The 20868-nt window shown below is 37.6% G+C and overlaps 2 protein-coding genes across 4 annotated transcripts in view; one reads left to right on the top strand and one right to left on the bottom strand.

The window, feature by feature from the left end:
• The window catches only part of LOC111874685 (bifunctional glutamate/proline--tRNA ligase), a gene marked incomplete in the record, with an annotated part of 38305 nt that extends 31815 nt beyond the window's left edge, over positions 1 to 6490 (top strand). The window contains 1 exon segment of the mRNA XM_033755562.1: positions 3136 to 6490. Coding sequence (XP_033611453.1) covers positions 3136 to 3289 — 154 coding nt within the window.
• A 138-nt stretch (positions 6491 to 6628) lies between these two features.
• LOC111874686 (NAD-dependent protein deacetylase sirtuin-2) lies at positions 6629 to 20451 on the bottom strand. 3 transcript variants are annotated; one of them, XM_023870394.1, is made up of 8 exons: positions 20285 to 20451; positions 20032 to 20207; positions 19531 to 19627; positions 16447 to 16649; positions 16230 to 16359; positions 12553 to 12745; positions 9583 to 9769; positions 6629 to 7479 (listed from the first exon to the last, which is right to left on the bottom strand). In XM_023870394.1, the coding sequence occupies exons 1-8, from the start codon at positions 20304 to 20306 to the stop codon at positions 7357 to 7359; spliced, it is 1131 nt and encodes a 376-aa protein (XP_023726162.1). In that variant the 5' UTR covers positions 20307 to 20451; the 3' UTR covers positions 6629 to 7356. The 3 variants fall into 3 exon arrangements, with proteins under 3 accessions (XP_023726162.1, XP_023726160.1, XP_023726161.1); XM_023870392.2 differs by having other exon boundaries at positions 16447 to 16679; positions 20285 to 20450; XM_023870393.2 differs by having other exon boundaries at positions 16230 to 16353; positions 16447 to 16679; positions 20285 to 20449.
• Positions 20452 to 20868: the final 417 nt, after the last annotated feature.

Genomic DNA, 20868 nt, shown 5'->3' with positions numbered 1-20868 from the left:
GCAGGATACCTGTTGTCATTGAAGTTTCTTGCAGTCTTCTCGACATTTCCTCTCATTCAGAACTGGCAGTTGTGAGATCCATTCATTGTAATTTATAACATTTTGAAAGCACAGCAGATATAACATTTGAGACCAACATCAGTGGTCTAATTCAGCAAGTCAGTGATGTCATTCTTTATTTTTAATATGTTCCGTATTTCATAAGAAATGTATGATGTATGATATATAAGGACCGGATTTTTATGCCCTAATAATCCCTTAAATATGTATGCATTTATGCATGAAAAACATCCAAAATGTATACCAAATATTAAAATTGATTTTACATTATTTTAAGACCAACAAATCAATAGTTTATGTTATCACTGAATGATTCACTTGCAATAAAAAGGTATACTTAAATACAAATCATGCAGCAAAGCCAACATATTTCATTACAAATTTAAAAAAACCAATGCTACTCACATTTAGCTCTCTGAACTTTCAACTTCTCTTCTGTTGCAGTTCACAGTTACTAAATGCTTTAGGGTTTCCGTAGTTAGTCACCTCCTGTTGTCTCATAAGATGTCCTTATAGCATGAAAAACTTCTTTCCACCTCACAGAAACTTAGGGGCGCATGTACAAAAGCCACTATTTGCTCCACTGTTAGTGATTTTCTTACTTGTCAGTTCAGTACATTTACCGGCTAAAATTTCTTCAATTTCACAAATTTGTTCATATCCTGGATTTTTTGAAAGAATGCTCTGTACTTTTTCCTTTACTACTTCAACTCTTCCAGGAACCGAATTCAATTTGGAAACAGTGGTTTTGAACACACTTAACGACTGATACAAAGTAGTATTGCTATTGCTTGCCTCCAGTGAGGAAATGGTGGATGGAAGATAAGTGAGCAGATATATAGGAAAGATTAGTTTCTAGTTCTGTGTTTTTTAGTACATCTTGGGCAATTTGAATTGATGCTGCACTTTTGGGATCAAATGTATTCACAACATTCCTAACTGTTTCTAAACGTTCAGTATAATAACTCACTGCACACAGCCACGTGCCCCAGTTCATTAAAATTTGTTCTGGCGAAGTGGAACGCTTGGTGCTACTGCTTTAAAGGCTTCTTTTCTGTATGGCACTTTAACAAATACCTTCTTCACAAAAGACACCAACTTGTCAATAAGTGGAAAATTTGCATGAATTTTTTCTGCAACACGGTGCAACCCATGGGCAAGGCAAGTCAAATGTGTCATATTTGGAAATATAACTTTAAGAACAGTACCAGCTTTCATCATATAACTTGCGGCATCAGTCACAAAGAGCAATACGCGCTCGTACTGAATGCCATTTGGCCATAGTAAATTCATGGAGTTGATAAATATTTGGAAACTGCGGAGCTATTTGTGATTTCAAATTGCTCTACTGCAAGAAGATACGGGGCAGATTGTTCATTCTTAAGGGATCCAACTATACAATTTTCAATAAACCGTCCCTCACAATCTTGTGTTACGTTGATTGATAGCCACACAAAATTATATTGAATCTTATCTCTAATGCTTTCAATTGTAAGATCATAACATTGCTTCGCGTAATTTTTGCGCACAGTAGATTCATCTGGCACTTTGCACTGTGTATACTTCTCTATGAAATTTCTCAGAGTAGGATTTGTTAGTTTCCACAGCAGAATATCTACCGCTAAAAAGGCTTCGCATAAATCAAAGGAAAACTGTGAAAAACTATTATTAGAAAATTCACTAAGAAATTTTTGAACAGGAGCACTTTTTGTGGATTTAATTTTAATATTCTCTTTGTGTATATTAGTGTTCAAATGCTGAAGCACTTGAAAGCGTTTTTCACAACCGTTTTCTCACACGCTCGGCAATAAAGAATTTCGTTATCCATACTTATCATCTCTCCTTCGAACTCCCGCTGATACAGCTGTAATTTAGTTTTCTGAGTTACTTTCACTTTTGGCATGACTACAGAAATCTAAACGAACTTAACTATAGACTAGTCACCACTAATGTGAATGGCCCCCAGCTTCAAATGAAGAAGCGTAACGAACCTCTTGGAGACTTCGGAAATAAATAAGTGAAGTCCCTTATCGGTTGAATAGTATTACATTGATAGCGGCTACATGCGAACGCTTCTGACTAATCTGTTCGCAGCCACTTGATGGTACACGGATGAGGCAAGTTACGAGTAGAGGGATCGGGGAAGTCCCGTCCTGGGTATTGCATCAGAAACATGAATCATGACGAAATGTTGAGTCAAATATGCAACATATTCTAATACAGAAAAGAAATTCTGTATACCCAAAACCATGATTGAAAATCTGAAAATAAAATTAAAAAATATATATGATAAACATTTTAAAAAGGAAATATGCAGTATAAATAGAGATCTTCGAAAATATGATGCTTATTCATAAAACAGGCAAAATATGCATTTATATGCACCATCAAACCATGTCCAAAATTTAAGAAATTAAGTAATTCATACATATATCCAAATGAGCATGCTTTCTGTTTGCAAGAAAGAAATATGCATTTGCATTAAAATCCGGTCCCTAATGTTCTGTCTCCCCATGTACCAGTGATAGATTATGTACCACTTAGCTAGTTTACATGAGAACAAATACAGAGGTAAAGGTAGAGTTTCCCCTTTGCTTAACTAATTAAGCACTATGCCATGAAGGTGTATGGGTATTGCATAGGAGGCTGGGTGACCCCAGAGCTGTTCTGGATGATGTGGAGAGGAGAAAATTCTTGGCCCTATCAGGACTCAAACTCCAACCCACCAGTCCAGACCATAGCCAGTCACAATACCGACTGCAATATCCCAGCTCCAGTTAAAAGCCTGGTACCAGCACAAATTAAAGGCATCTGAAACATTTTGAAATATTTATTTGTGGTAGCTGGCCCCATTTATTTTCTAATGGATTTTCTTTGGCCCAACCCATTCAAGAAGTGCTTACAGCGGTGCAATAATGGCAAGATGGCCAACAGAGGGAACGTACATATAGCTGGAGTTCAGCATTCTCAATATTTGCAGCAGCCACAGAGGAGAAGCAAACGGCCCCATTCTGTAACTATCAGGATAACAGCCTGCCAAGTGCCTTAGTCATCTAAGTTATATTTACTTTGCAGGGAGGAGTCAGAACCTGGAGCACCATCAATGGGTGCAAAAAGTTTGTGCACCCCTTTTGTGCAGACTACAGCCATCCAGAGTACGGATAAATGTATCAATCCTACCTGCAGCAACAAGCCACAGAGTTACACCCTCTTTGGGAGGAGCTATTGAGTGACAAACTTTACTTTAAATGGGTCACATGAGACATCATTCAAGGTGACAACTGTAATTAGTCTTGTACCAGAGTGCTGATAAAATCTGATTCCATTTATCCTGTTAAGATTATTGCACCATATAATTTGACACAAGTAAATGCAGGAGAATATTTAAGGGAAGATATGAATATGTGAAAAGATGAAAATAAATAGAGATTTTTGTCTTCTTCAGCATCTGAAAACCAATAGTAATCACAAAACTGCATATAAAGTAAATACTTCACTACTTTTCACTCAGTATGGTTGTTTGGAGGTTGAAACTGACATGACATATATACAACTTAATTGCAGAGCCTTATGGGAAGATACAACCTGAAAGACAGAACATTGATGACAGGTTAATATTTTAGATTACTGATCCCCAAGCTGGGTTGACACCCCCCTGATGAAGCACTGTGAGAAAAATAACGAACGTTTAATGTCGAACTCAGTTTAAATACTCAGTTCCTTTACATGGTTTTTAGTCTTTGTTGGTACTGCTGATCACAAAATAAAGTGCACTGTGCAGCATTTTCATCTTAAAAATTCTGTTACTCATTTTTGGTTATGGGGCACTAGGGCAGCCATACAACAATTTCCCTCTTTTTTGGGGGGGGAGGTATGAAACTTTACTGAACAGTATGTCATTGTGCAGTGCTTGTTACTATAGTGTCAGTCTGACACTGTTTTTATTCACATTATTTAAGAAGGCTTAAAATATTTTCACATTGTTCAGGGGTGCTACAGCCATGTACAGAAGTTACTATTTCCCTTCATTTTTAGATGGAAACTACTACAAACACATGAGGCCCTTGAAATAAATGTATCTGCATGTCACATAGCCAGCTCAGTGCTGTAGTAACAAACAGCAGCTTGTAAATTCTATCCCTTGATGAATATAAAATCATTAAACCAGTGAAAAAGAAATAAATAAAATCTTGTTTAATATTTTTATACAGATTTTTCAGTTTTCACCATATGCACCAGACACATGGGTAAATAGTTACAAGTCAGTAGTTGATCATTTTGATATGAACATGAGTGTAATGGCTTACATTTATTTTGGTCAAAAGTAATGGGGGGAGGATGAGGGTTCGATGAATGCCAGAAGAGGGACATCATATCAGAAAGCTTGGGAACGACTGTTTTAGGATTGTATCGTGACAGAGATAAGTCGTTAGGTTACATTACTGAGAGTTTTTTGGTTAGGGAAGTGCATGTTGCCTGTTCAATGTATACCCTACACCAGGGGCTTGGTTGATTGGGGTCACAGCAATTAGGCTGTGTAATGTAGAGTCTAAGGTCAGTAATCATAACACAGTATGAAGTTATAATGAAAACAGTAATAACCGCATGCAATTTTCAGCTTTAGAGAACCATGGCAGATTACTGGCATTATCTCCATGAATTTATATACAAAATGAATAAATAAATCTGGCTACCTCTTTAACCTTTATTTAAATATTTGTCTGAATTTCTTGAAATCACAGTTATGTTCATATTCATTTTCAGTCCATATTTCATTATAATAAAAGGTCCCAGTGATTTAATAATTTCAGTTTCCTTCTCTTCTGCCCCTCAGATCAACACGGTCATCTGACTTACATCTTTTCTTCTCTCATCTTAACACTATTACGAATTTCATCCATCACAGCATTAAAACAGGATCATTGAAAGGACACTTCCATGACTCTTTCAATTGTTTTTAAGTAACCTGATGGTCCTAATTTTGTCTTTTTAACACAATATGTAGAATCAAATGTTCGCTTCACTCTTTCTGTAACATATTCTTCTACTTCCTGTCTTAAGCTTGACCAAATTTTTCTCTTTCAATACTGTCATATGCTTTTTCAAAATTTATAAATACTGTTGCCCTATCCTTGCCAAATTCCAAATATTTCTGAATTGCCTCATTATTAAGGCTGAATTTGTTGTGGATCCTTCTCAGTGAATGATATATTTGTCCTCACTGAGTGTTACTTTATATTTGTTTTCATTAAAAGTTCTCTCATAAATTTCATAACAGTGACTAAGAAGTACTATCCCTCTACATTACTGGGGATGTCAGTTCCTGTACTTGGATAGAAAACCACATAAATTTCTATAACAGATATTTATTGCTGTTAGAAGGAGAGTATACAGATGAGCAGGCACTCAGAGTGTGCAGTAACTGGTGAGGTATGGCCGTAACTCTAAGGCAGGACATGCTTGGTGAATGCCGGCGAAGCTCCGGCCATAGGACAGTAAGTGCTGGCAGTGGATTTCCCAATGAGTCTAGGCGACTACTCTTGGAGTCAGCTGATGATGTTGCTGGTAGGCGACTCACTGTTGCTGTGCATGCTATAGATGAACTGTCTCGAGGTAAGAGTAGCTCCGACTGACCAGCTAGCATGTCGGAGATCCACATCTTTATCCACTGTAGCTAGCAGCAGCACCCAACCCAATGGGCATTGCCGTTAGTGTAGTCCATGCTGATTGGCTAGAATTGTGGTTGGCTCCCACATCACCCCCCCACAGAGATGGTTGCTGAGATATTGAAGCGAGCGGGGAAATAGATGTGTTTCTTGTGCCCTTTTTACATACTTTTATTATAATAATCCTCAAATCATTTGGAATCATTTTGTTCCCAAATAACCCTCATGGCTTCATACATCCACTGCATTTCTGTTGGCTGTACTGTTCTTATTGCATCTTCTGTCACTTCTTCATTTTGAATTGGCAATCTTAGTATCCATATCTGTTTGTACTTGCTTCTTCCTGTGTAATTAGTTACTTTGGTGATACATATAAGATCTGCATTTAGGTTTCTCAAAGCATACCTTCCATGTTTCTGATATCCTTCTACCATATTGAAGCCCCATTCATATTAATCTTAGTTTATTAGTCTTATCAGTATCTCTTATATTTCATTCATTTACATTTATTTTTCAACAACACATTTTTATTTTCCCTGTGATGTTCCTCTAAGTATTTAGTAAATTTACTCCAAAGCATTATAGCCCATTTTATCATATATATGGTTGCTCTTCCACCTTTCTGTCCCCATATTTCTGTATCTGAGTAATGTTTACCATGCATCATTCCTTATGTTTCTGACTATCATTCCACCAAGGTGTTATACTCCCACCTCATGAATTCATGCAGCCATCATGTTCTTATTACCAATTGTATGAAATTTGGGGTGGTCTCCACTGACATAATGATCATATCAAATTTTGTCACAGTCCAAGAGTCCTCAAATTGAAACTTGTGGGCAGACGCATTTAACCATCCCTGTATGTGCTCCTTTCTTGCACACTGCTCAGAAAACACATAGTAACTGGTCAAGAAAAGTCTATTTATTCCACATAACTTTACATTGCACCATTTTACCTAAACAACAAGAATGAGATTCAACATACATTTATTAGCTTACTCAAACAAAACAAGCATACAAAACTTCATTAGTTCCAGAACAGGTATCCATATACTCGGCTGTTAATCTAATGATGTAGGCAGGAGCAAGTGAAGTGTAAGTTTGCAGATGTGAAAACAATGTCTGATGTTTTCATATATGCAGAGAGGCACAGCTTGGGTCAGGTAAATAATATCGGCCATTCATATCACATGTAGAGTTATTATCATCATTACTACGCTTATGACAGTTGTAGGTTTCTCAGCGACTTAATTTCTGTAGCTATGATATTTTCATTTACCTTTCTTTTCTACTCTCTTTCTGCTGCATGTGTAAACATCAGATTAAAATATTACTCCAAATGATAGGTAATTCATTTTAATTAACCACTTAAATTTTCAGGCTATCTAACATAGTCACTCTTATTCCTTCCCTCTTTACTCAGAAAATAAAAGATGTGTTTACAATTTATTAAGGTTGCTTTACAATAGATAAAGTCCTTAATTTTAAAATGAAAGCACACTTTTAGTCAAATATTGTAATAAGCTATGAACTGCACACAAACAATTCCATACTGTAAAATTCAACATGAAATATAAATTATACCACACAATGGGATGTTCACTTATGCACTTACATATTCTGTACTTTCATTGGTGTTCAGATTCAGCTCTTTTCTTCTCAGAAGGATATTCTGTTTGTCTTTTGGAGGTTTCATTTTGTTGCTTACTGATCCGTACATGTTCATCCACAACTAGCTTTCTCAGCTCATCCTAATAAGAAAGACAAAACCAATAATTTTACCAAACCACCTCTGGGATAGGAGTGACAACAGTGCAATTTAATGACACTACCTAACATTTCAGATGGTTGCTTAAAGGGCTTAAAAGCTTTCCCTTGCCTAACTGAAAATTCGTCCCATAAAGCCCCTGAAACAACTACACTATTGTTGTTTTTACAACTCTAATTTTTAACCACTTAACAATGAGAAAAATTAGAACTTCTCTACACTGTCACTGAGCCTTGTCTGCAGTAGAACAATAACTGTAGATCTATCTCCTACCTTTACACATCAACTGACAACATTTTGTTCCCCCCCCCCCCCCCTTCTTGGATGGGTATACAGATGACATACGTAAAAACAGTTAAAAGGTTTTACCAACATACAGCTGGGATAGCTCTGTCATTATAGCAATGGGCTATAAGCTGGGGTTGAATTCCCAGCAAGGGCATCCAGACTAGCTAAGGGGTACAGGGGTGTGAAGCTGACCACTCACCTCCACCTAGTGCCAAGGTCAATAGTGATGGGGCTATATCCCAATATGTCTCACTGATGTTGTGTCTAATTAATTAAGTAAAGGGACAACTTCACCTTTACTAATGGAAAATTAAAAAAAATAGATGGAACTCAAATGACTTGTAAATTTATGCTCACCAGCTCATAAAATCAGTTCATTTTATGTGCACAAGTGACCATATTTTTAAGGACTGGTTTACTCAGCCCTTAAAAAAATGCCACATTTTATGTGTGAAATGTAAAATAACACAGTGACTGCAAAATATTCAGCTTCCAAATTTAAAGGCCCAGTTAAACGATCACTACGGCCAGACATTGTCATATCATAAACATGGCTACAGATTGTATATAAAGTTCTCCTTTTCCCATGTTAAAAAGTTACAAGACAGTGCCATAAAAATCTTAAATTATGTCTGACAATTTTAAGTCACTGGCAAGTAAGTAATGAAAATTATGCACAAAATTAGATAATTCAGATGTATTATTATTCCTTTACATGCCTACTAGCCTCCTGTGTAAATAGATACACTTGAAGGAAACCATGAATCATAAGTTCCTTCAGTGCCTAAAGCATGGCAGCAGTAGGTACAGAAATAAAATTTGATAAATGTCTCATCAGAACTCTTCTCCATAATGTCCTGACTGGCTCAAGGGCAGGTGGGCAGTGGTGTGAAGCTCACCACTCACCTCCATCTAGTGCCAAGGTAAGAATGGTGCAGAGATGGCTTGGAGGTGCAGTGCCATCATTCTCAACCTTGGCTACAGATGGAGGTGAGTGGTGAGTTTCATGCCCTGACCACCTTTTCTCCAGGGGAAAATTCCCTGGTACCCACTGAATAAGAGGCTGGGTATGCTCCAGAGCCAGTCTGGGGTGCTTCAGAGAAGAGAAAAATCTCTTGCCCCAGCCAGGAATGGAACCCTTATTCCTCAGATATCCAGCGCATAGCTCTATGCCAACTCANGGTTAGAGCATGAATCCGGTTTCTTTATTGCCACACCTTGTATAGTCTGAACGAAATCATGCACCAAGCAGCCCAACAAGTTTATCAAGATTTCTGACTATAAGTCCACTTGAGAAAATTTTAAAACTGCTTCTTCAGGATTTATCTTTTTATATGCCTCTTGTATTTACATGTATGCACTGTGTCATCCTCTGAGGCTCTCACATTTTAATGATGTTAATGGAGGTTGTGGGGAGAAAACAAGAAGAGAACAAATTAGGAATGAGACCGTCAGAGGAATTAGGAGTTTGCAGATGCTTAACGTTAAAAGACAGAAAGGTTATAGTAATTGGTTATGACATATTAAAAGAATGGGTATAAACAAAATATGTATAAGATCACTGCAATTACATGTGAAGGAAAAATATTCAAAGAATGATGCAGATAATGTCTTATGCAAGGGACATTATGGTGGAGGCAAACTTCAACAGAAGGGAAGATACTTGTACAGTTTTCATCCACTTATTTACCCCCTTTATGAAAATGATACCACAGGAAGTGACATAGATGACTCAGACTGAGAGGTCCATAAGCTACAGATCTTATAGTATATAACATCTGTCAATTGTACAACTCACCCCCCAACCAAGTTTATCTGCCAGCATCTGACATCCTTCATCACAACTTCCTAGCCATGCAACATCTCTGAAGTTGTCACGGGAGTCAAAGTCCAAACCACGTCCCATTTGCAATGCTGCCATCACCCAGTCTCTGTGACCAGCCCTCTCACGATTAATCAGCAAACGCGGACACACTTTTGGCACTCTGTTCCAAATTAGAGCAGATAAAAATAATACATAAAATCAAAAGTATGTAATTATAACAGTGAAACTCTTATATGGAAGAAGCTTTTTCAGAAAAACTGAATGCATATAAGGAATCACATATCAAAAACTGTGAAATAAACTAAGTTTAAATACAAATGTTAAAATACTTTTAATGTATAATCTCATAACTTTAATTGCGTAAAGGTAAGGGATATTGGGGACACAGTGCCACAGAATGGATATTCTGTAGAATGTATAAAATCTGTGCTGCCAAAAGAGAAAAGGGGTTTTTTTTTCTAATAATAACTACACAGTAAAGTCTGCATGAGCAGAACCTTAACTGTCCTGTCAGTACAGTCAAAACCAAAGTAAATGTACCTATAATGAGTTAACTATTAAAGGCACAAAACCAAAAGCGAAGCACAAATTACTGGAAAACAGCTGGCATGAATATTTATTGTTTTGCATTAAAATGATCTTGTCCTGTATTATGCTTCAGGAAAAATATGTGGGAAGAAACATTCCTGTCGTATGAGAGAAACACAAATGAAAAGTACAAGTTTCCTTTCCAATATGCATATTCCAAATGCCAAGGGAAACTTCACAGCTGAAGAACAGTAAAGCCTATTATACTGACCAAGGTGACAGCCTGGACCACAGTTACATCATATAAAGTTTCACACAGTCTACAAGTCCCCCTTCTCTCTCTCTCTCTCTCTCTCTCTCTGTGCACTTGCGGGCAGGTGCAGTCCAGTGTAGTGCAGTATAATGTAACTGCATCTTTCATAACGAGGTTCTACAGTTCATGAAGCAATATATGACTTATAATTAGGAAGTGACTGAGGAATAAGGGGAGTATAGCTTTGCCAGGCATCAAAGGAGAAAGATACCAGCATGGAAGCAAGCTTTCCTGTTTGTGTCTTGCTCAGCTTATTTTTCAATCCTGAAGATGGAGGAGATATGTTCGTCCGAAACGTCCATTGACTTTCAACAGACTACATTGCGTTATATTCCAAAAGAGAGTACTCTTCATAAGCACCGTTGTGTGAACCTCATATCCTACACAGTGATGTCCTGGCTGAGATCTGAACTGAGCACGTACCTCCTAAATACATGTCTTAAAGCACTACTGCTAGACCAACCTGCTCGGTTCCAATGTACTTGCAATGAAGATGAATTTTTTTTTGTATGGTGCAAACAAAACTTTAAATTCTGTCCAACTCTGAGAGGAACTTTGTCTTGTGTTTTACCATTGTCAGAACCCTTTAGAATCTGCTTATGATATTCTGTTTTTGTAACTTAAGTCTTATGCATAGAGAACATGATTATGGTTTTAGATTGTGTAATATAAGCTCCAGAAATAACATTCTGGTGGGTGATGGTATAAACCTGTGAATTGCTGGATGGAATTTCATTCCCTTGTTTATAATATTAGTGAACTGTTGATATGATAGTGTAATGAAGATACTGTGACATAATGATGGTACAGTTTAACAAGAGAAGTCACCTGCTGCTACACAGCGGCCGGTAACCAATGTGACAGCTGGTTTCTGCTGCAACAAGTATGCACACAACAAGAAAGAAATAGCTGGGAATGGTGTTTTCTACTGTGTCTCCCCCGAGGCTATAAAGCAAGCACAAACTACACTACTTATCCAGTCAAGAATGTGACGAGTTTTCATCATGGGTTAACTGTGGGAGTCACCAGCCAGCAAGGACAGTAGCCGTGGAACATGGAAACTGTGGAATCTACCCTGTTGGAACCATAACCTAGTAACGGCTAATGAAGACAAACTGAGAAGCATTAGCATATGTTGTAGTGAACTGAAAAGTGTGTAGATTAATGGTAGCAATATAATGACTTGTAGTTATGTGTTGAATAAAGCCAATAACCAATCGAAATCCCCTGTCTAATCACTAAACATATGACAATATTGTGACATGTTGTGCAACGGAGAACCCCTCCCCAGCGGTACGTGGCGGCATCGTAGCGCTGTCGTTACTCCCCGCGGTGACATAACACGCAACGCAGCTCTGACACGGGTAACAGGCAACAGCGGTACCCATTGTGTAACAGGCGGGCACTGCAACTATATAAGAGAGCTACACTGCCTACGAAGACAGTTGAGTTGAAATGTGGCCGTCGCCGAGTTCAGTTGTTACAGTGAGTTAAAGTGTATCAGCGGCCGAAGACAGTTCTCCAGTCAGCAGTGAACGAGTTAAAGTGTATCAGCTGCTGAAGTGAGTTCTCCAGTCAGCAGTGAACGAGTTAATGTGTGTTAAGGAGTGGCGCCGTGAAATATAGCAGCCGCCGAAGACAGTGAGTGTGTGATACAGGGACACTTACATAGCTCCCATACTGCAAATACGTGTAGACTACCCTACAGAGTGAATTGATTATTGCAAATAGGGTTATAAAGTGTGAAACCCCGAAACAGTGTTGTAATCAATTGTAGCCGAGAATTGTAGGTTGTTAAATAAACCCATTAACAATCTGAACGGCGTCTTCAGTAACGAAACACGTTACACTGGTGTCAGAAGTGGGATTGGACTTACACACGTGATCGACAGGATTCGAACTCAAGACACGTTACATTTAGTCCTGTGTAATGTGTCTTGAGTTCGAATCCTGTCGATCATGTGTGTAAGTCAATCCCACTTCTGACACCAGTGGCCGTTACAATATCATAGCCAACAACACTGGTATTGTGTCGTGTCATGTCATGTATGATGGTAAAAAGGTAATACACAATCTACATACTACAATATTGGAAAGTTTACCTGTCTATTAATGATGCAAATGGCTGTACAGTAAGAGATGAACCTAAGATGATTAGCAAATCACATTTGGGAAAATCTTTTTCAGCACAGACAAAGAAACGTGTTGGTAAATCTTCTCCAAAGAAGACTATATCTGGCTTTACAACACCATCACACTTCTCACAAGTGGGAACTGAATCTGAGAATATTCGCTCTGAAAGAAAACCAACAGAGGTGTTATGTTTTCTTAAAATAAAATATTTCACCAAAGAGACAGGAAAAAGTATTTTTGCCCCCACATCTTAATGACAGTAAAAATTAAAGGTTTTGCATACTCAATGCTTTCCTTTAGTCTGCACATCAAAAGTTGATTCCACCATACAACTGTCTCCAAAATAAACCAGATGATTACTAAATTATTTCTTGACCATGCAAGAAGATAAGACTGATTATCACCAAATTTATTACAACAGTCCTTCACTTTCTCCATTTTACCTCACACACTACTATGTATTGCTGTAGCTACAGACACGCATAAGTCTCATGTGCGCTCGGACAAATTATCCTTGATCCAACAAATAATGTTTGCAGGCAAGCAGTCTGAGTTCCTGAATATGCAGAAACAAATTCCATTTCTAGGAACAGCAGCTTATGTTTTTCATGCTTACATTTTGCCATACTTCAATATATTATTTTTTTCACAAGCCAATCACGTCTTTGAACTAATCACATAATACAAGGAGGATTTTTACTTTCATGACCGGTTCCATGGCTCGGTGCTTCACAGCAGCCAGTGCATCGCTTGCTGCAAGGCGCATACAAATTCTGCTGATGACTCAACATGCCTGATAGCCAGTAACATTTGCAATGAAGGGAAGTTCTTACCTCTGTTCACAGGTCACAGGAGGTGCTGAAAGTACTCTCCCTCTATACACGCACATTCCATGCACCAGCGGAAGATGTTCTTCAAGAATATTTGCAATTTCCTTATGAATATTTCTTCTAGTTCTTCAGTTCAGGGGTTACCATTGTGAACTTTGTCCTTCAAACAACCCCAAGAGAAAAAATCACAGGGATTGAGATCAGGTGAACATGCTGACCAAATATCACTGCTGATAATTCTGTTCCCGAAAACATCGGACAAAGCCTGCATACATATATATATGCAGAGTGATCTCACCTTTAACAACATACTGTAGAAACCAAGTGCAAAAATAACCCTGCTAGCTGGATCATGCGGATGCAAGGCGTGCATGGATTAATGTTGTCTTATAGGGTCTGAGCACCAGCAATTGTGTCGCCATTCTTGCACTAGACTTTGACGTTCCAGTCTCTTGAGCTAGACATTTCAGTGATTTTCTATGTGTATGCTCAACTCTGGCCCCTATGTCATTTAACTGCTCCTCAGTAAGCACTAGGTACTTATGTTTTTGTCCCATTGTTCTAAGTTTATTCAGCAAATTGTGACCTGTCTGCAGGGGACTCTTTCATTACAAAATTTATGTCAAAATTTTCACAAACACTTTCTAGCTGATCTGTATTTTACATAGGTCTCATACAGAAATACACACTGCTCTAAAGGATACCACACCATAACATAACACACTGCTCACTAACTGTAACAGAGAACAAATAGCTAATGGAGCTGATAACTGCAGCCTACTGCTGACAAATCATAAACTCCCATGCATGAACTGCACTGCTTGCTGTGAAATATAATGCCATCAAGAAATCCACAAGTTAATTACTTCCCTTCATTCCAAACATCAGCCATCAGGCATACTGATTCGTTGGCAAAATTTGTATGTGCCTCGTGACAAGTGGTGCTCCAATTGTCATGAAGTGCAGAGCTGTGAACAGGTCAACAAAATTAAACTTTCTGTATATTCATAATGTGAATTTAAAAGATTTTGTATTTATAGAACCCAGCTTCAGAAAGACATAATTCAAATCTCATGATTCATTTGCAACTCTCTCTCTTGTAACAAACAGCAACAAAATCATAAATTTATGACTCACTTCAGTATTGTCATTTGTTCTCAGTAGATCAGTCTAAACAGTGACCTCATGAATAAGAAGTTAATACAGTTGTCAGTGTGTTTGAAACCATAAAGCTGATAAGCTGTTCACAAAATATTATCATTGCCCCTTGTGAAACAAAGGAATTTTTACTGATTTTGACCTTTCATGGTAGTTAATTACTGATTTTAATTCTATTCCTAGATTGCTACACCATGTGACATGGGTTTTGTTACTAACATTTCAACCATGAAGGTGGATGCAGCATGAACCTCTAAAATGTTGGCAATACTGACCACATCCATTCACATCAATGAAGTCCCCCCCCCCAGTTTTTAATGACTCAGTCAGCCCATGGACTTGCTGACATTCATAAAAGGTATGTCTTTAAACAAATAGATCAGAAACAATGCCACCATAGCCAAGCTCATAAAAATATTTATTGTGTACTGTTTCTTTGCCAAATGAAACAAACTGGACTTCTCAAAGTACCAACAGGCCAAGTGTTTGTTCTATTCCAATTTATTTTGAGTGCAGCAGTACCAAACTTATCATTGACTCTTATCAGGAGCTATGAATCATACTAACTCTACTACCATGAATGATTTTTTGGACATTCTCCAGCATCTTGTTTTTATTTAAAATATTTTGGAGACTGGAAACTGTCTCTATCCTCAGGTAAAGAGCCTGCTCAGCTGGGCCCAGTCACTATAACTAGTCCCTATCTCCAGATCTCGAGGCAGATTCCAGTTTCTGAAAAGTTGCCTTAAATAAAAACAGGACAGTGGATAATGTCCAAAAAGTCATTCACTGTATCAATATACCATCATCAGAAGCTATTAGATCTTAGTATCCCTACTGCTTATCAGTTCTGCTGACTAATGTGCCACATGCCAGTCTATAGCCATAAATAGTCTTAACCAGTTTGACACTGAAAATGTACTTATGTTCTGAAGAGAACCCCTAGAAATGCAAGTTCTGAGTATTAAAGTACACTGGGGTAAAATAAAGACTAGGAAATCATTCAAACCAGAGGATACAGNATTTGACGGAAGGAACTTGATTGTTAATTTGTTAGTGTGACGGACCGGAATGAAAGACCTTAAAGTTCTTTNGTAAGTAAATATGGCTCATGACAAACTGTACAAGTGACTGGAATACTTTTATCTCCCTATATGAGGTCTGACAATAAAGTTCGCGCACTCGCCACCGTGTACTTGCCATGGCAGCAGTGGACAGAAACTCAATATGGATTGATGACACTGGCATACTAAGTTTACTATTTGGAAGTACTGAAAAGGCTGCATGAAAACGTTAGACAGAAACAACCCAAACTTTTTGCCAGCAGCTCATGGATCTTGCATGACGACAATGCACCTGCTCACGCGGCACTGTCTGTGAGGGAGTTTTAGCCAGTAAACAAATAACTGTGCTGGAACATCCTCCCTGTTCACCGAACTAGCCCCCAGTGACTGTTTTTTGTTCCCAAAGATAAAGGAAATCTTGAAAAGAAGGCATTTTGATGAACTAGGCGCTTGCATCGGTGCATAACTTCCCAAAGGGAGTACTTTGAAGGCAACCTCAGTGATATTCAGTAATGAGGTATGTAGCATTTTTACCACAATAAGACTGCAAACTTTATAGTCAGACCATGTATCACCGATATTTAATAGATCTACCTTTCATCCAATCAACTGTATATTCATGTTTACATTCAAGACAATGGGAAGTATGGAATGTTCCATGAGCCTCCACAATCTTCTCAGCAGGTAGCCCCGCCACTCGTTCCAGCGTGTCAATGTTCTGTTTCTCATAAAGAAAAATTAATGTTAATGAATATTAATGAATGAATTAAGTAAAGACTGTTAATAGTTCACAATATAAAACTTTAATAACCTGGGTATAATGGCGAAGTAGCAGCCCCTTCTCATTTAATAGTCGTATAAAATAGTGGCACAAAGTTGGCTTGAAAGAACCAGGGTACAGTTCCTTTGCAAGAGTGAAGAATGGCTGTGGATTTTGTCGGAAGAAGCCTATCTCAAAGATTGCCTGTGGGTCAGGTAATTTGTACTTCTGCAAGTTGCTGTAAAGACCACATCCTGGGGAACGGAAATCAGGAATACCGGCAGCTACATAATAAAAGAAAAGGTAATGTTAAAAACTATTATGCTATTTTAGATTCTCTGTAGGTCCTTCTTCACCTTCATAGGAATGCAGGAGGAATGAAGCAACAAAACTGTCATTATTTGATATCACTTCCACAAGATGGCAACGATATCTTCCACTACACAAGGCTTTGACAAAATCATAACATTTCCCCACCAAACTAAGTACAGCAAAAGCTGCAATATCCAGTACTGGATGACTCAGAAAGCTCTATTAACCAGAAACTGCCCAATTATGGATAGAGTGAGATATTGATATCTTGTTGGTCTTTTAAATTGTATATACATGTTATATAAGTAGTGATGAAAAGGAAATAAGTGTGGCAGGGAAAATGATGAGATATCAAGTGAAAAAATGAGTGACAGGGTCTATCCATGAGGTTCACTGAGATACACACTAACATCTGGCAACCCTTTGTTCCCAAAGGTGCCAGATGTCATAACTTTTACTGTAGCTGCACTGTACATTCAATAATATGCCTGTCATATGGACTTGGTTCAGATACAAGTTTAGTCAACCTCTTTTATGAAAAACAACCTGTACTTGTGTTGATCAGAAATTTGAAGAAAGAATTAGCTTGCTATGTTTGTATGGCATCCACCTAGTTCAGAGCAGTGTCTAGGGATATCAAATGTTACTTTGGAACCTGGAAAGAGTTATTATTTTTGTTTATTGCAATTTTGTTGTCACTTAGAATGCTATATAAGGTTGTGGTAAATAAAAAGGACATGGCCTCTCTACTTCGGTGATACTAACCCAACCCATCTTCAGTTTCATTGGAACTGGAACACAGTTGCTGATCAATAGATCTACACCTGGAAAAACTTTCATTTAGTTTCTTAAGAGGCATTCAAAACTGGTCTTCTGTACTACTAAAATAAGAAACATGTTTTATGCACAATGTTGCTTAGACACTTGTGTATCACACACTCATATTAAACAACAATGTCTAATTATACATGTTGGCGATATTCAGTATTTTAGAAATGCAAAATTTCTGCAAGTAGGCAAATTCTAAATTAACTGATTGGCTACTAAACTGTCATTTTATAGCCAGCATAATTTGCCTGGAACATCAACATTATAGTGTGTCAAATGGCTATTCAAAAATATTCACTGTGACTGTGAGAATTCAGGGCTACTTCATTTGGGCAAGTTTCATTTCATTTATTCACCTTCCATAAATCCTATCGAGAGTACATTCTCATGCGGATGTGGAGATCGTCCTAGTTACAGTCACAACTAAGAATTACAGTTTTCAACCAATAGTATACACATAATATAATACTGATAAATGTATACAATATAATAAAATAGGTTAATTTTAGTAGCAAGAGTAATGACAAACCTTATACAATTTGTACAGTTTTATACAAGTCTATGAATTAAAAATTCAGTAGTTAAAACATAATGTCATTAATGAGTTTTGCATAACATACATTAATAGTATAATAAATTGAAATAAAGACTAGTATACAGTGATATAAAGATTGTGTATATCTAAAATAAGTAACTAAAAACTAGAACACAGACTGACAGTCTTGTGGTCATCTCAACCTTATATTCCACTAACTCTTTCATTTTGCTTCTTTACTGATCCCACTCAAGCACCTCTGATTTCAGACAAGCCACTAACAGGACAACACAATTAATTTATCCAATAATTGTAATACCATATTTATGTTAATGTTCATATCTTTAAATAAAGCCCAGATTCTCACCTTCATAAGGGGTATTGTAAAGTTTTCATTAAGGTTCACCTAGTACAAGAAAACAAATCTATTCTGACTAGCTACAACTGCAGGAACCACTTGATAAAATGTATACCCTGTAGCTAAGTTACTTTTATAAATGTATAAAGAAAACCTGGAGATTTTACATTTTTTATATCTGCATGTGACTGCCTGTCAAAATGCATTCATAAACCAACTTGTCAATTTATCCACTTTGGTATGATCTGTAACAACTTGTTGAAACAGTTTTGCATGTGACAGCCTTCCATGGTCCCTCAATTGACTTGTAACATATATATGGTGCACTACTTTAATAAATTTCCTTTAAATTTAAAATGGTATATGTCAACCAAATGTGTGTTGAAACAGTCAGCAGGACAACAGCAATGTACCTGTTACAGTAAACAAATAACTAATACCAATTTTGAATTGTTGCATTTATTTATGTACAAAGAACATATACAGGGTGTCCCAGGAGGAATGGACCAAACTTCATGAGGGTGTTCCTTATGTTAAAGTATGCCGATATAACCCAAAACACCCATGTCCAAAGTTGAACGGTTACGGAGATAATGGCCAGAGAAGTGTCAAACTTTGACCGGTGTTACACACTTGTTGATTATAAAATACATATTAAAACTGGCAGGAATGTGTGGTTTCTGTAATGTTAATAATGTACATAACATCAAACTAATTTGTGAGTGAAGTGAAGCCATAAAATTGAAGTACAAAATACTCGCTTGCCATGTCATAATTGTCCTTACGGTTTCCAAGCACTATACATGACAAGACTGTCAAGCGCTGACATAACGTGGCTGACTGCGCCACAACGTAATCTGTAGGCTCTGTAGATAGCGCATGAGCTTAGCTAGTGTCTCACAGATAAGAGTCTCAGCTGACAGGTATAGTGCGTGGACCCGCCAGAAGACCACACTTTTCTCGGGCCATTATCTCCATAACCGTTCAACTTTGGACATAGGTGTTTTGGGTTATATCGGCATACTTTAACATAAGGAACACCCTCCCGAAGTTTGGTCCATTCCTCCGGGGACATTCTGTATACATGGCATAATTAACTTACCTGTGGATATACCAGCTCCAGCCATTGTGATTATATTTTTGCAATTCCTTTCTTGAATATATTTTATGACACCATCAACAGATGCCTCAGTTAGCGCCTGGAAGCGATTTTGTCCTGTTATTCTTTCTTGCTACATATGCTAAGAGTGAATCGATCATGACCAAGCAGTTGTGATTATTACTTATTTCACTAAAATAAAACTTTCATGTATGAAAGAGTAAGTTATTAATAAAAGAAACTGTGTCACTCATAGCAAACTGGCTACTATCCAAGTCCTATAGATCATGACCACGATGGTATTTAACCAACCATGCAATATGAAATTTGAATGAAGTACACCTGAAGGCAATACAAAACCATAATACTTGGTTGGGGTTGTGTTGAACCCTTGACTCCAAATTGGAAAATATATATTACCACATCAAACACAACTACTTAAGAAATTTCTGGCTGCTATGACTAACATACTCTTCGAACCATCAACATTTGCATTTACTATACCTTAACCTTCTCTTGAAATACTTCTTTCTTATCTTCAGAAAACCCTAATTTTTCGGCAAAATATCTTCGAATCAATTCAACTGCTCCTTCGTCTTCATTACTCTGCTGATACCCGTCTTTCGATGAACTGCCATTGCCCACACAGCTTTCTGCTTCACCTTTTTGTGATTCATCCCCTGCGTAAATTATCAGTTTTCAGTATTACAAAGCAAGGTAACAATTAGTTACGGTTTAGTTGTTAGCACTTCCTTACCATCTCTCCCTGAAGATGCCATCAACAAAGACGAGATTTAATTGTAAAAACAATGACTTCTGATATTGTATACTGTTAATACTAATATTTAACCAGTTGACACTTCTCAGACCTCAAACGGGACCACATCAAAATACATACTTAACCACGCAGATAGGTTTCCACACACCAGAGCCACCAGAGCGATCGCGGTAGCGGTGGCGGGCGCGATAGCGGTGGCGATGACGTCTTCTCACACCAACCTTGCGGTGGTAGCGATCATTGTGCAAAATCGCGTAAGCACAACATTGTAAACGATGCATCGATTATCTCGTCTGGAACGTCTGGAAGAAGCGTTACTTTTGGCAGCGGTTGTTGATGATCAGGAGCAGCAGCAGGCAAAGGTAATTATTCCTTTTATTGTGTAAAACTGGAGAAATTTAAGAAGTTATTACAAATATTAACATCACAATTAATGTATATTGATTACTATATTTTTCAGAAAGAAGCGTAAGAAAATGTGGATTCACAACCTGGATGTTCTGCTTCGTGAACATGGAGAATTTCATACTTTATATGGGCAACTCCGGCAACATTAAGAAGGA

This window comes from Cryptotermes secundus, unplaced genomic scaffold, assembly GCF_002891405.2.
Source record: "Cryptotermes secundus unplaced genomic scaffold, Csec_1.0 scaffold151, whole genome shotgun sequence".
Lineage (NCBI taxonomy): Eukaryota > Metazoa > Arthropoda > Insecta > Blattodea > Kalotermitidae > Cryptotermes > Cryptotermes secundus.
Note: the sequence above shows the minus strand (reverse complement) of the source record. Positions and strands in the feature narration are given on the sequence as shown.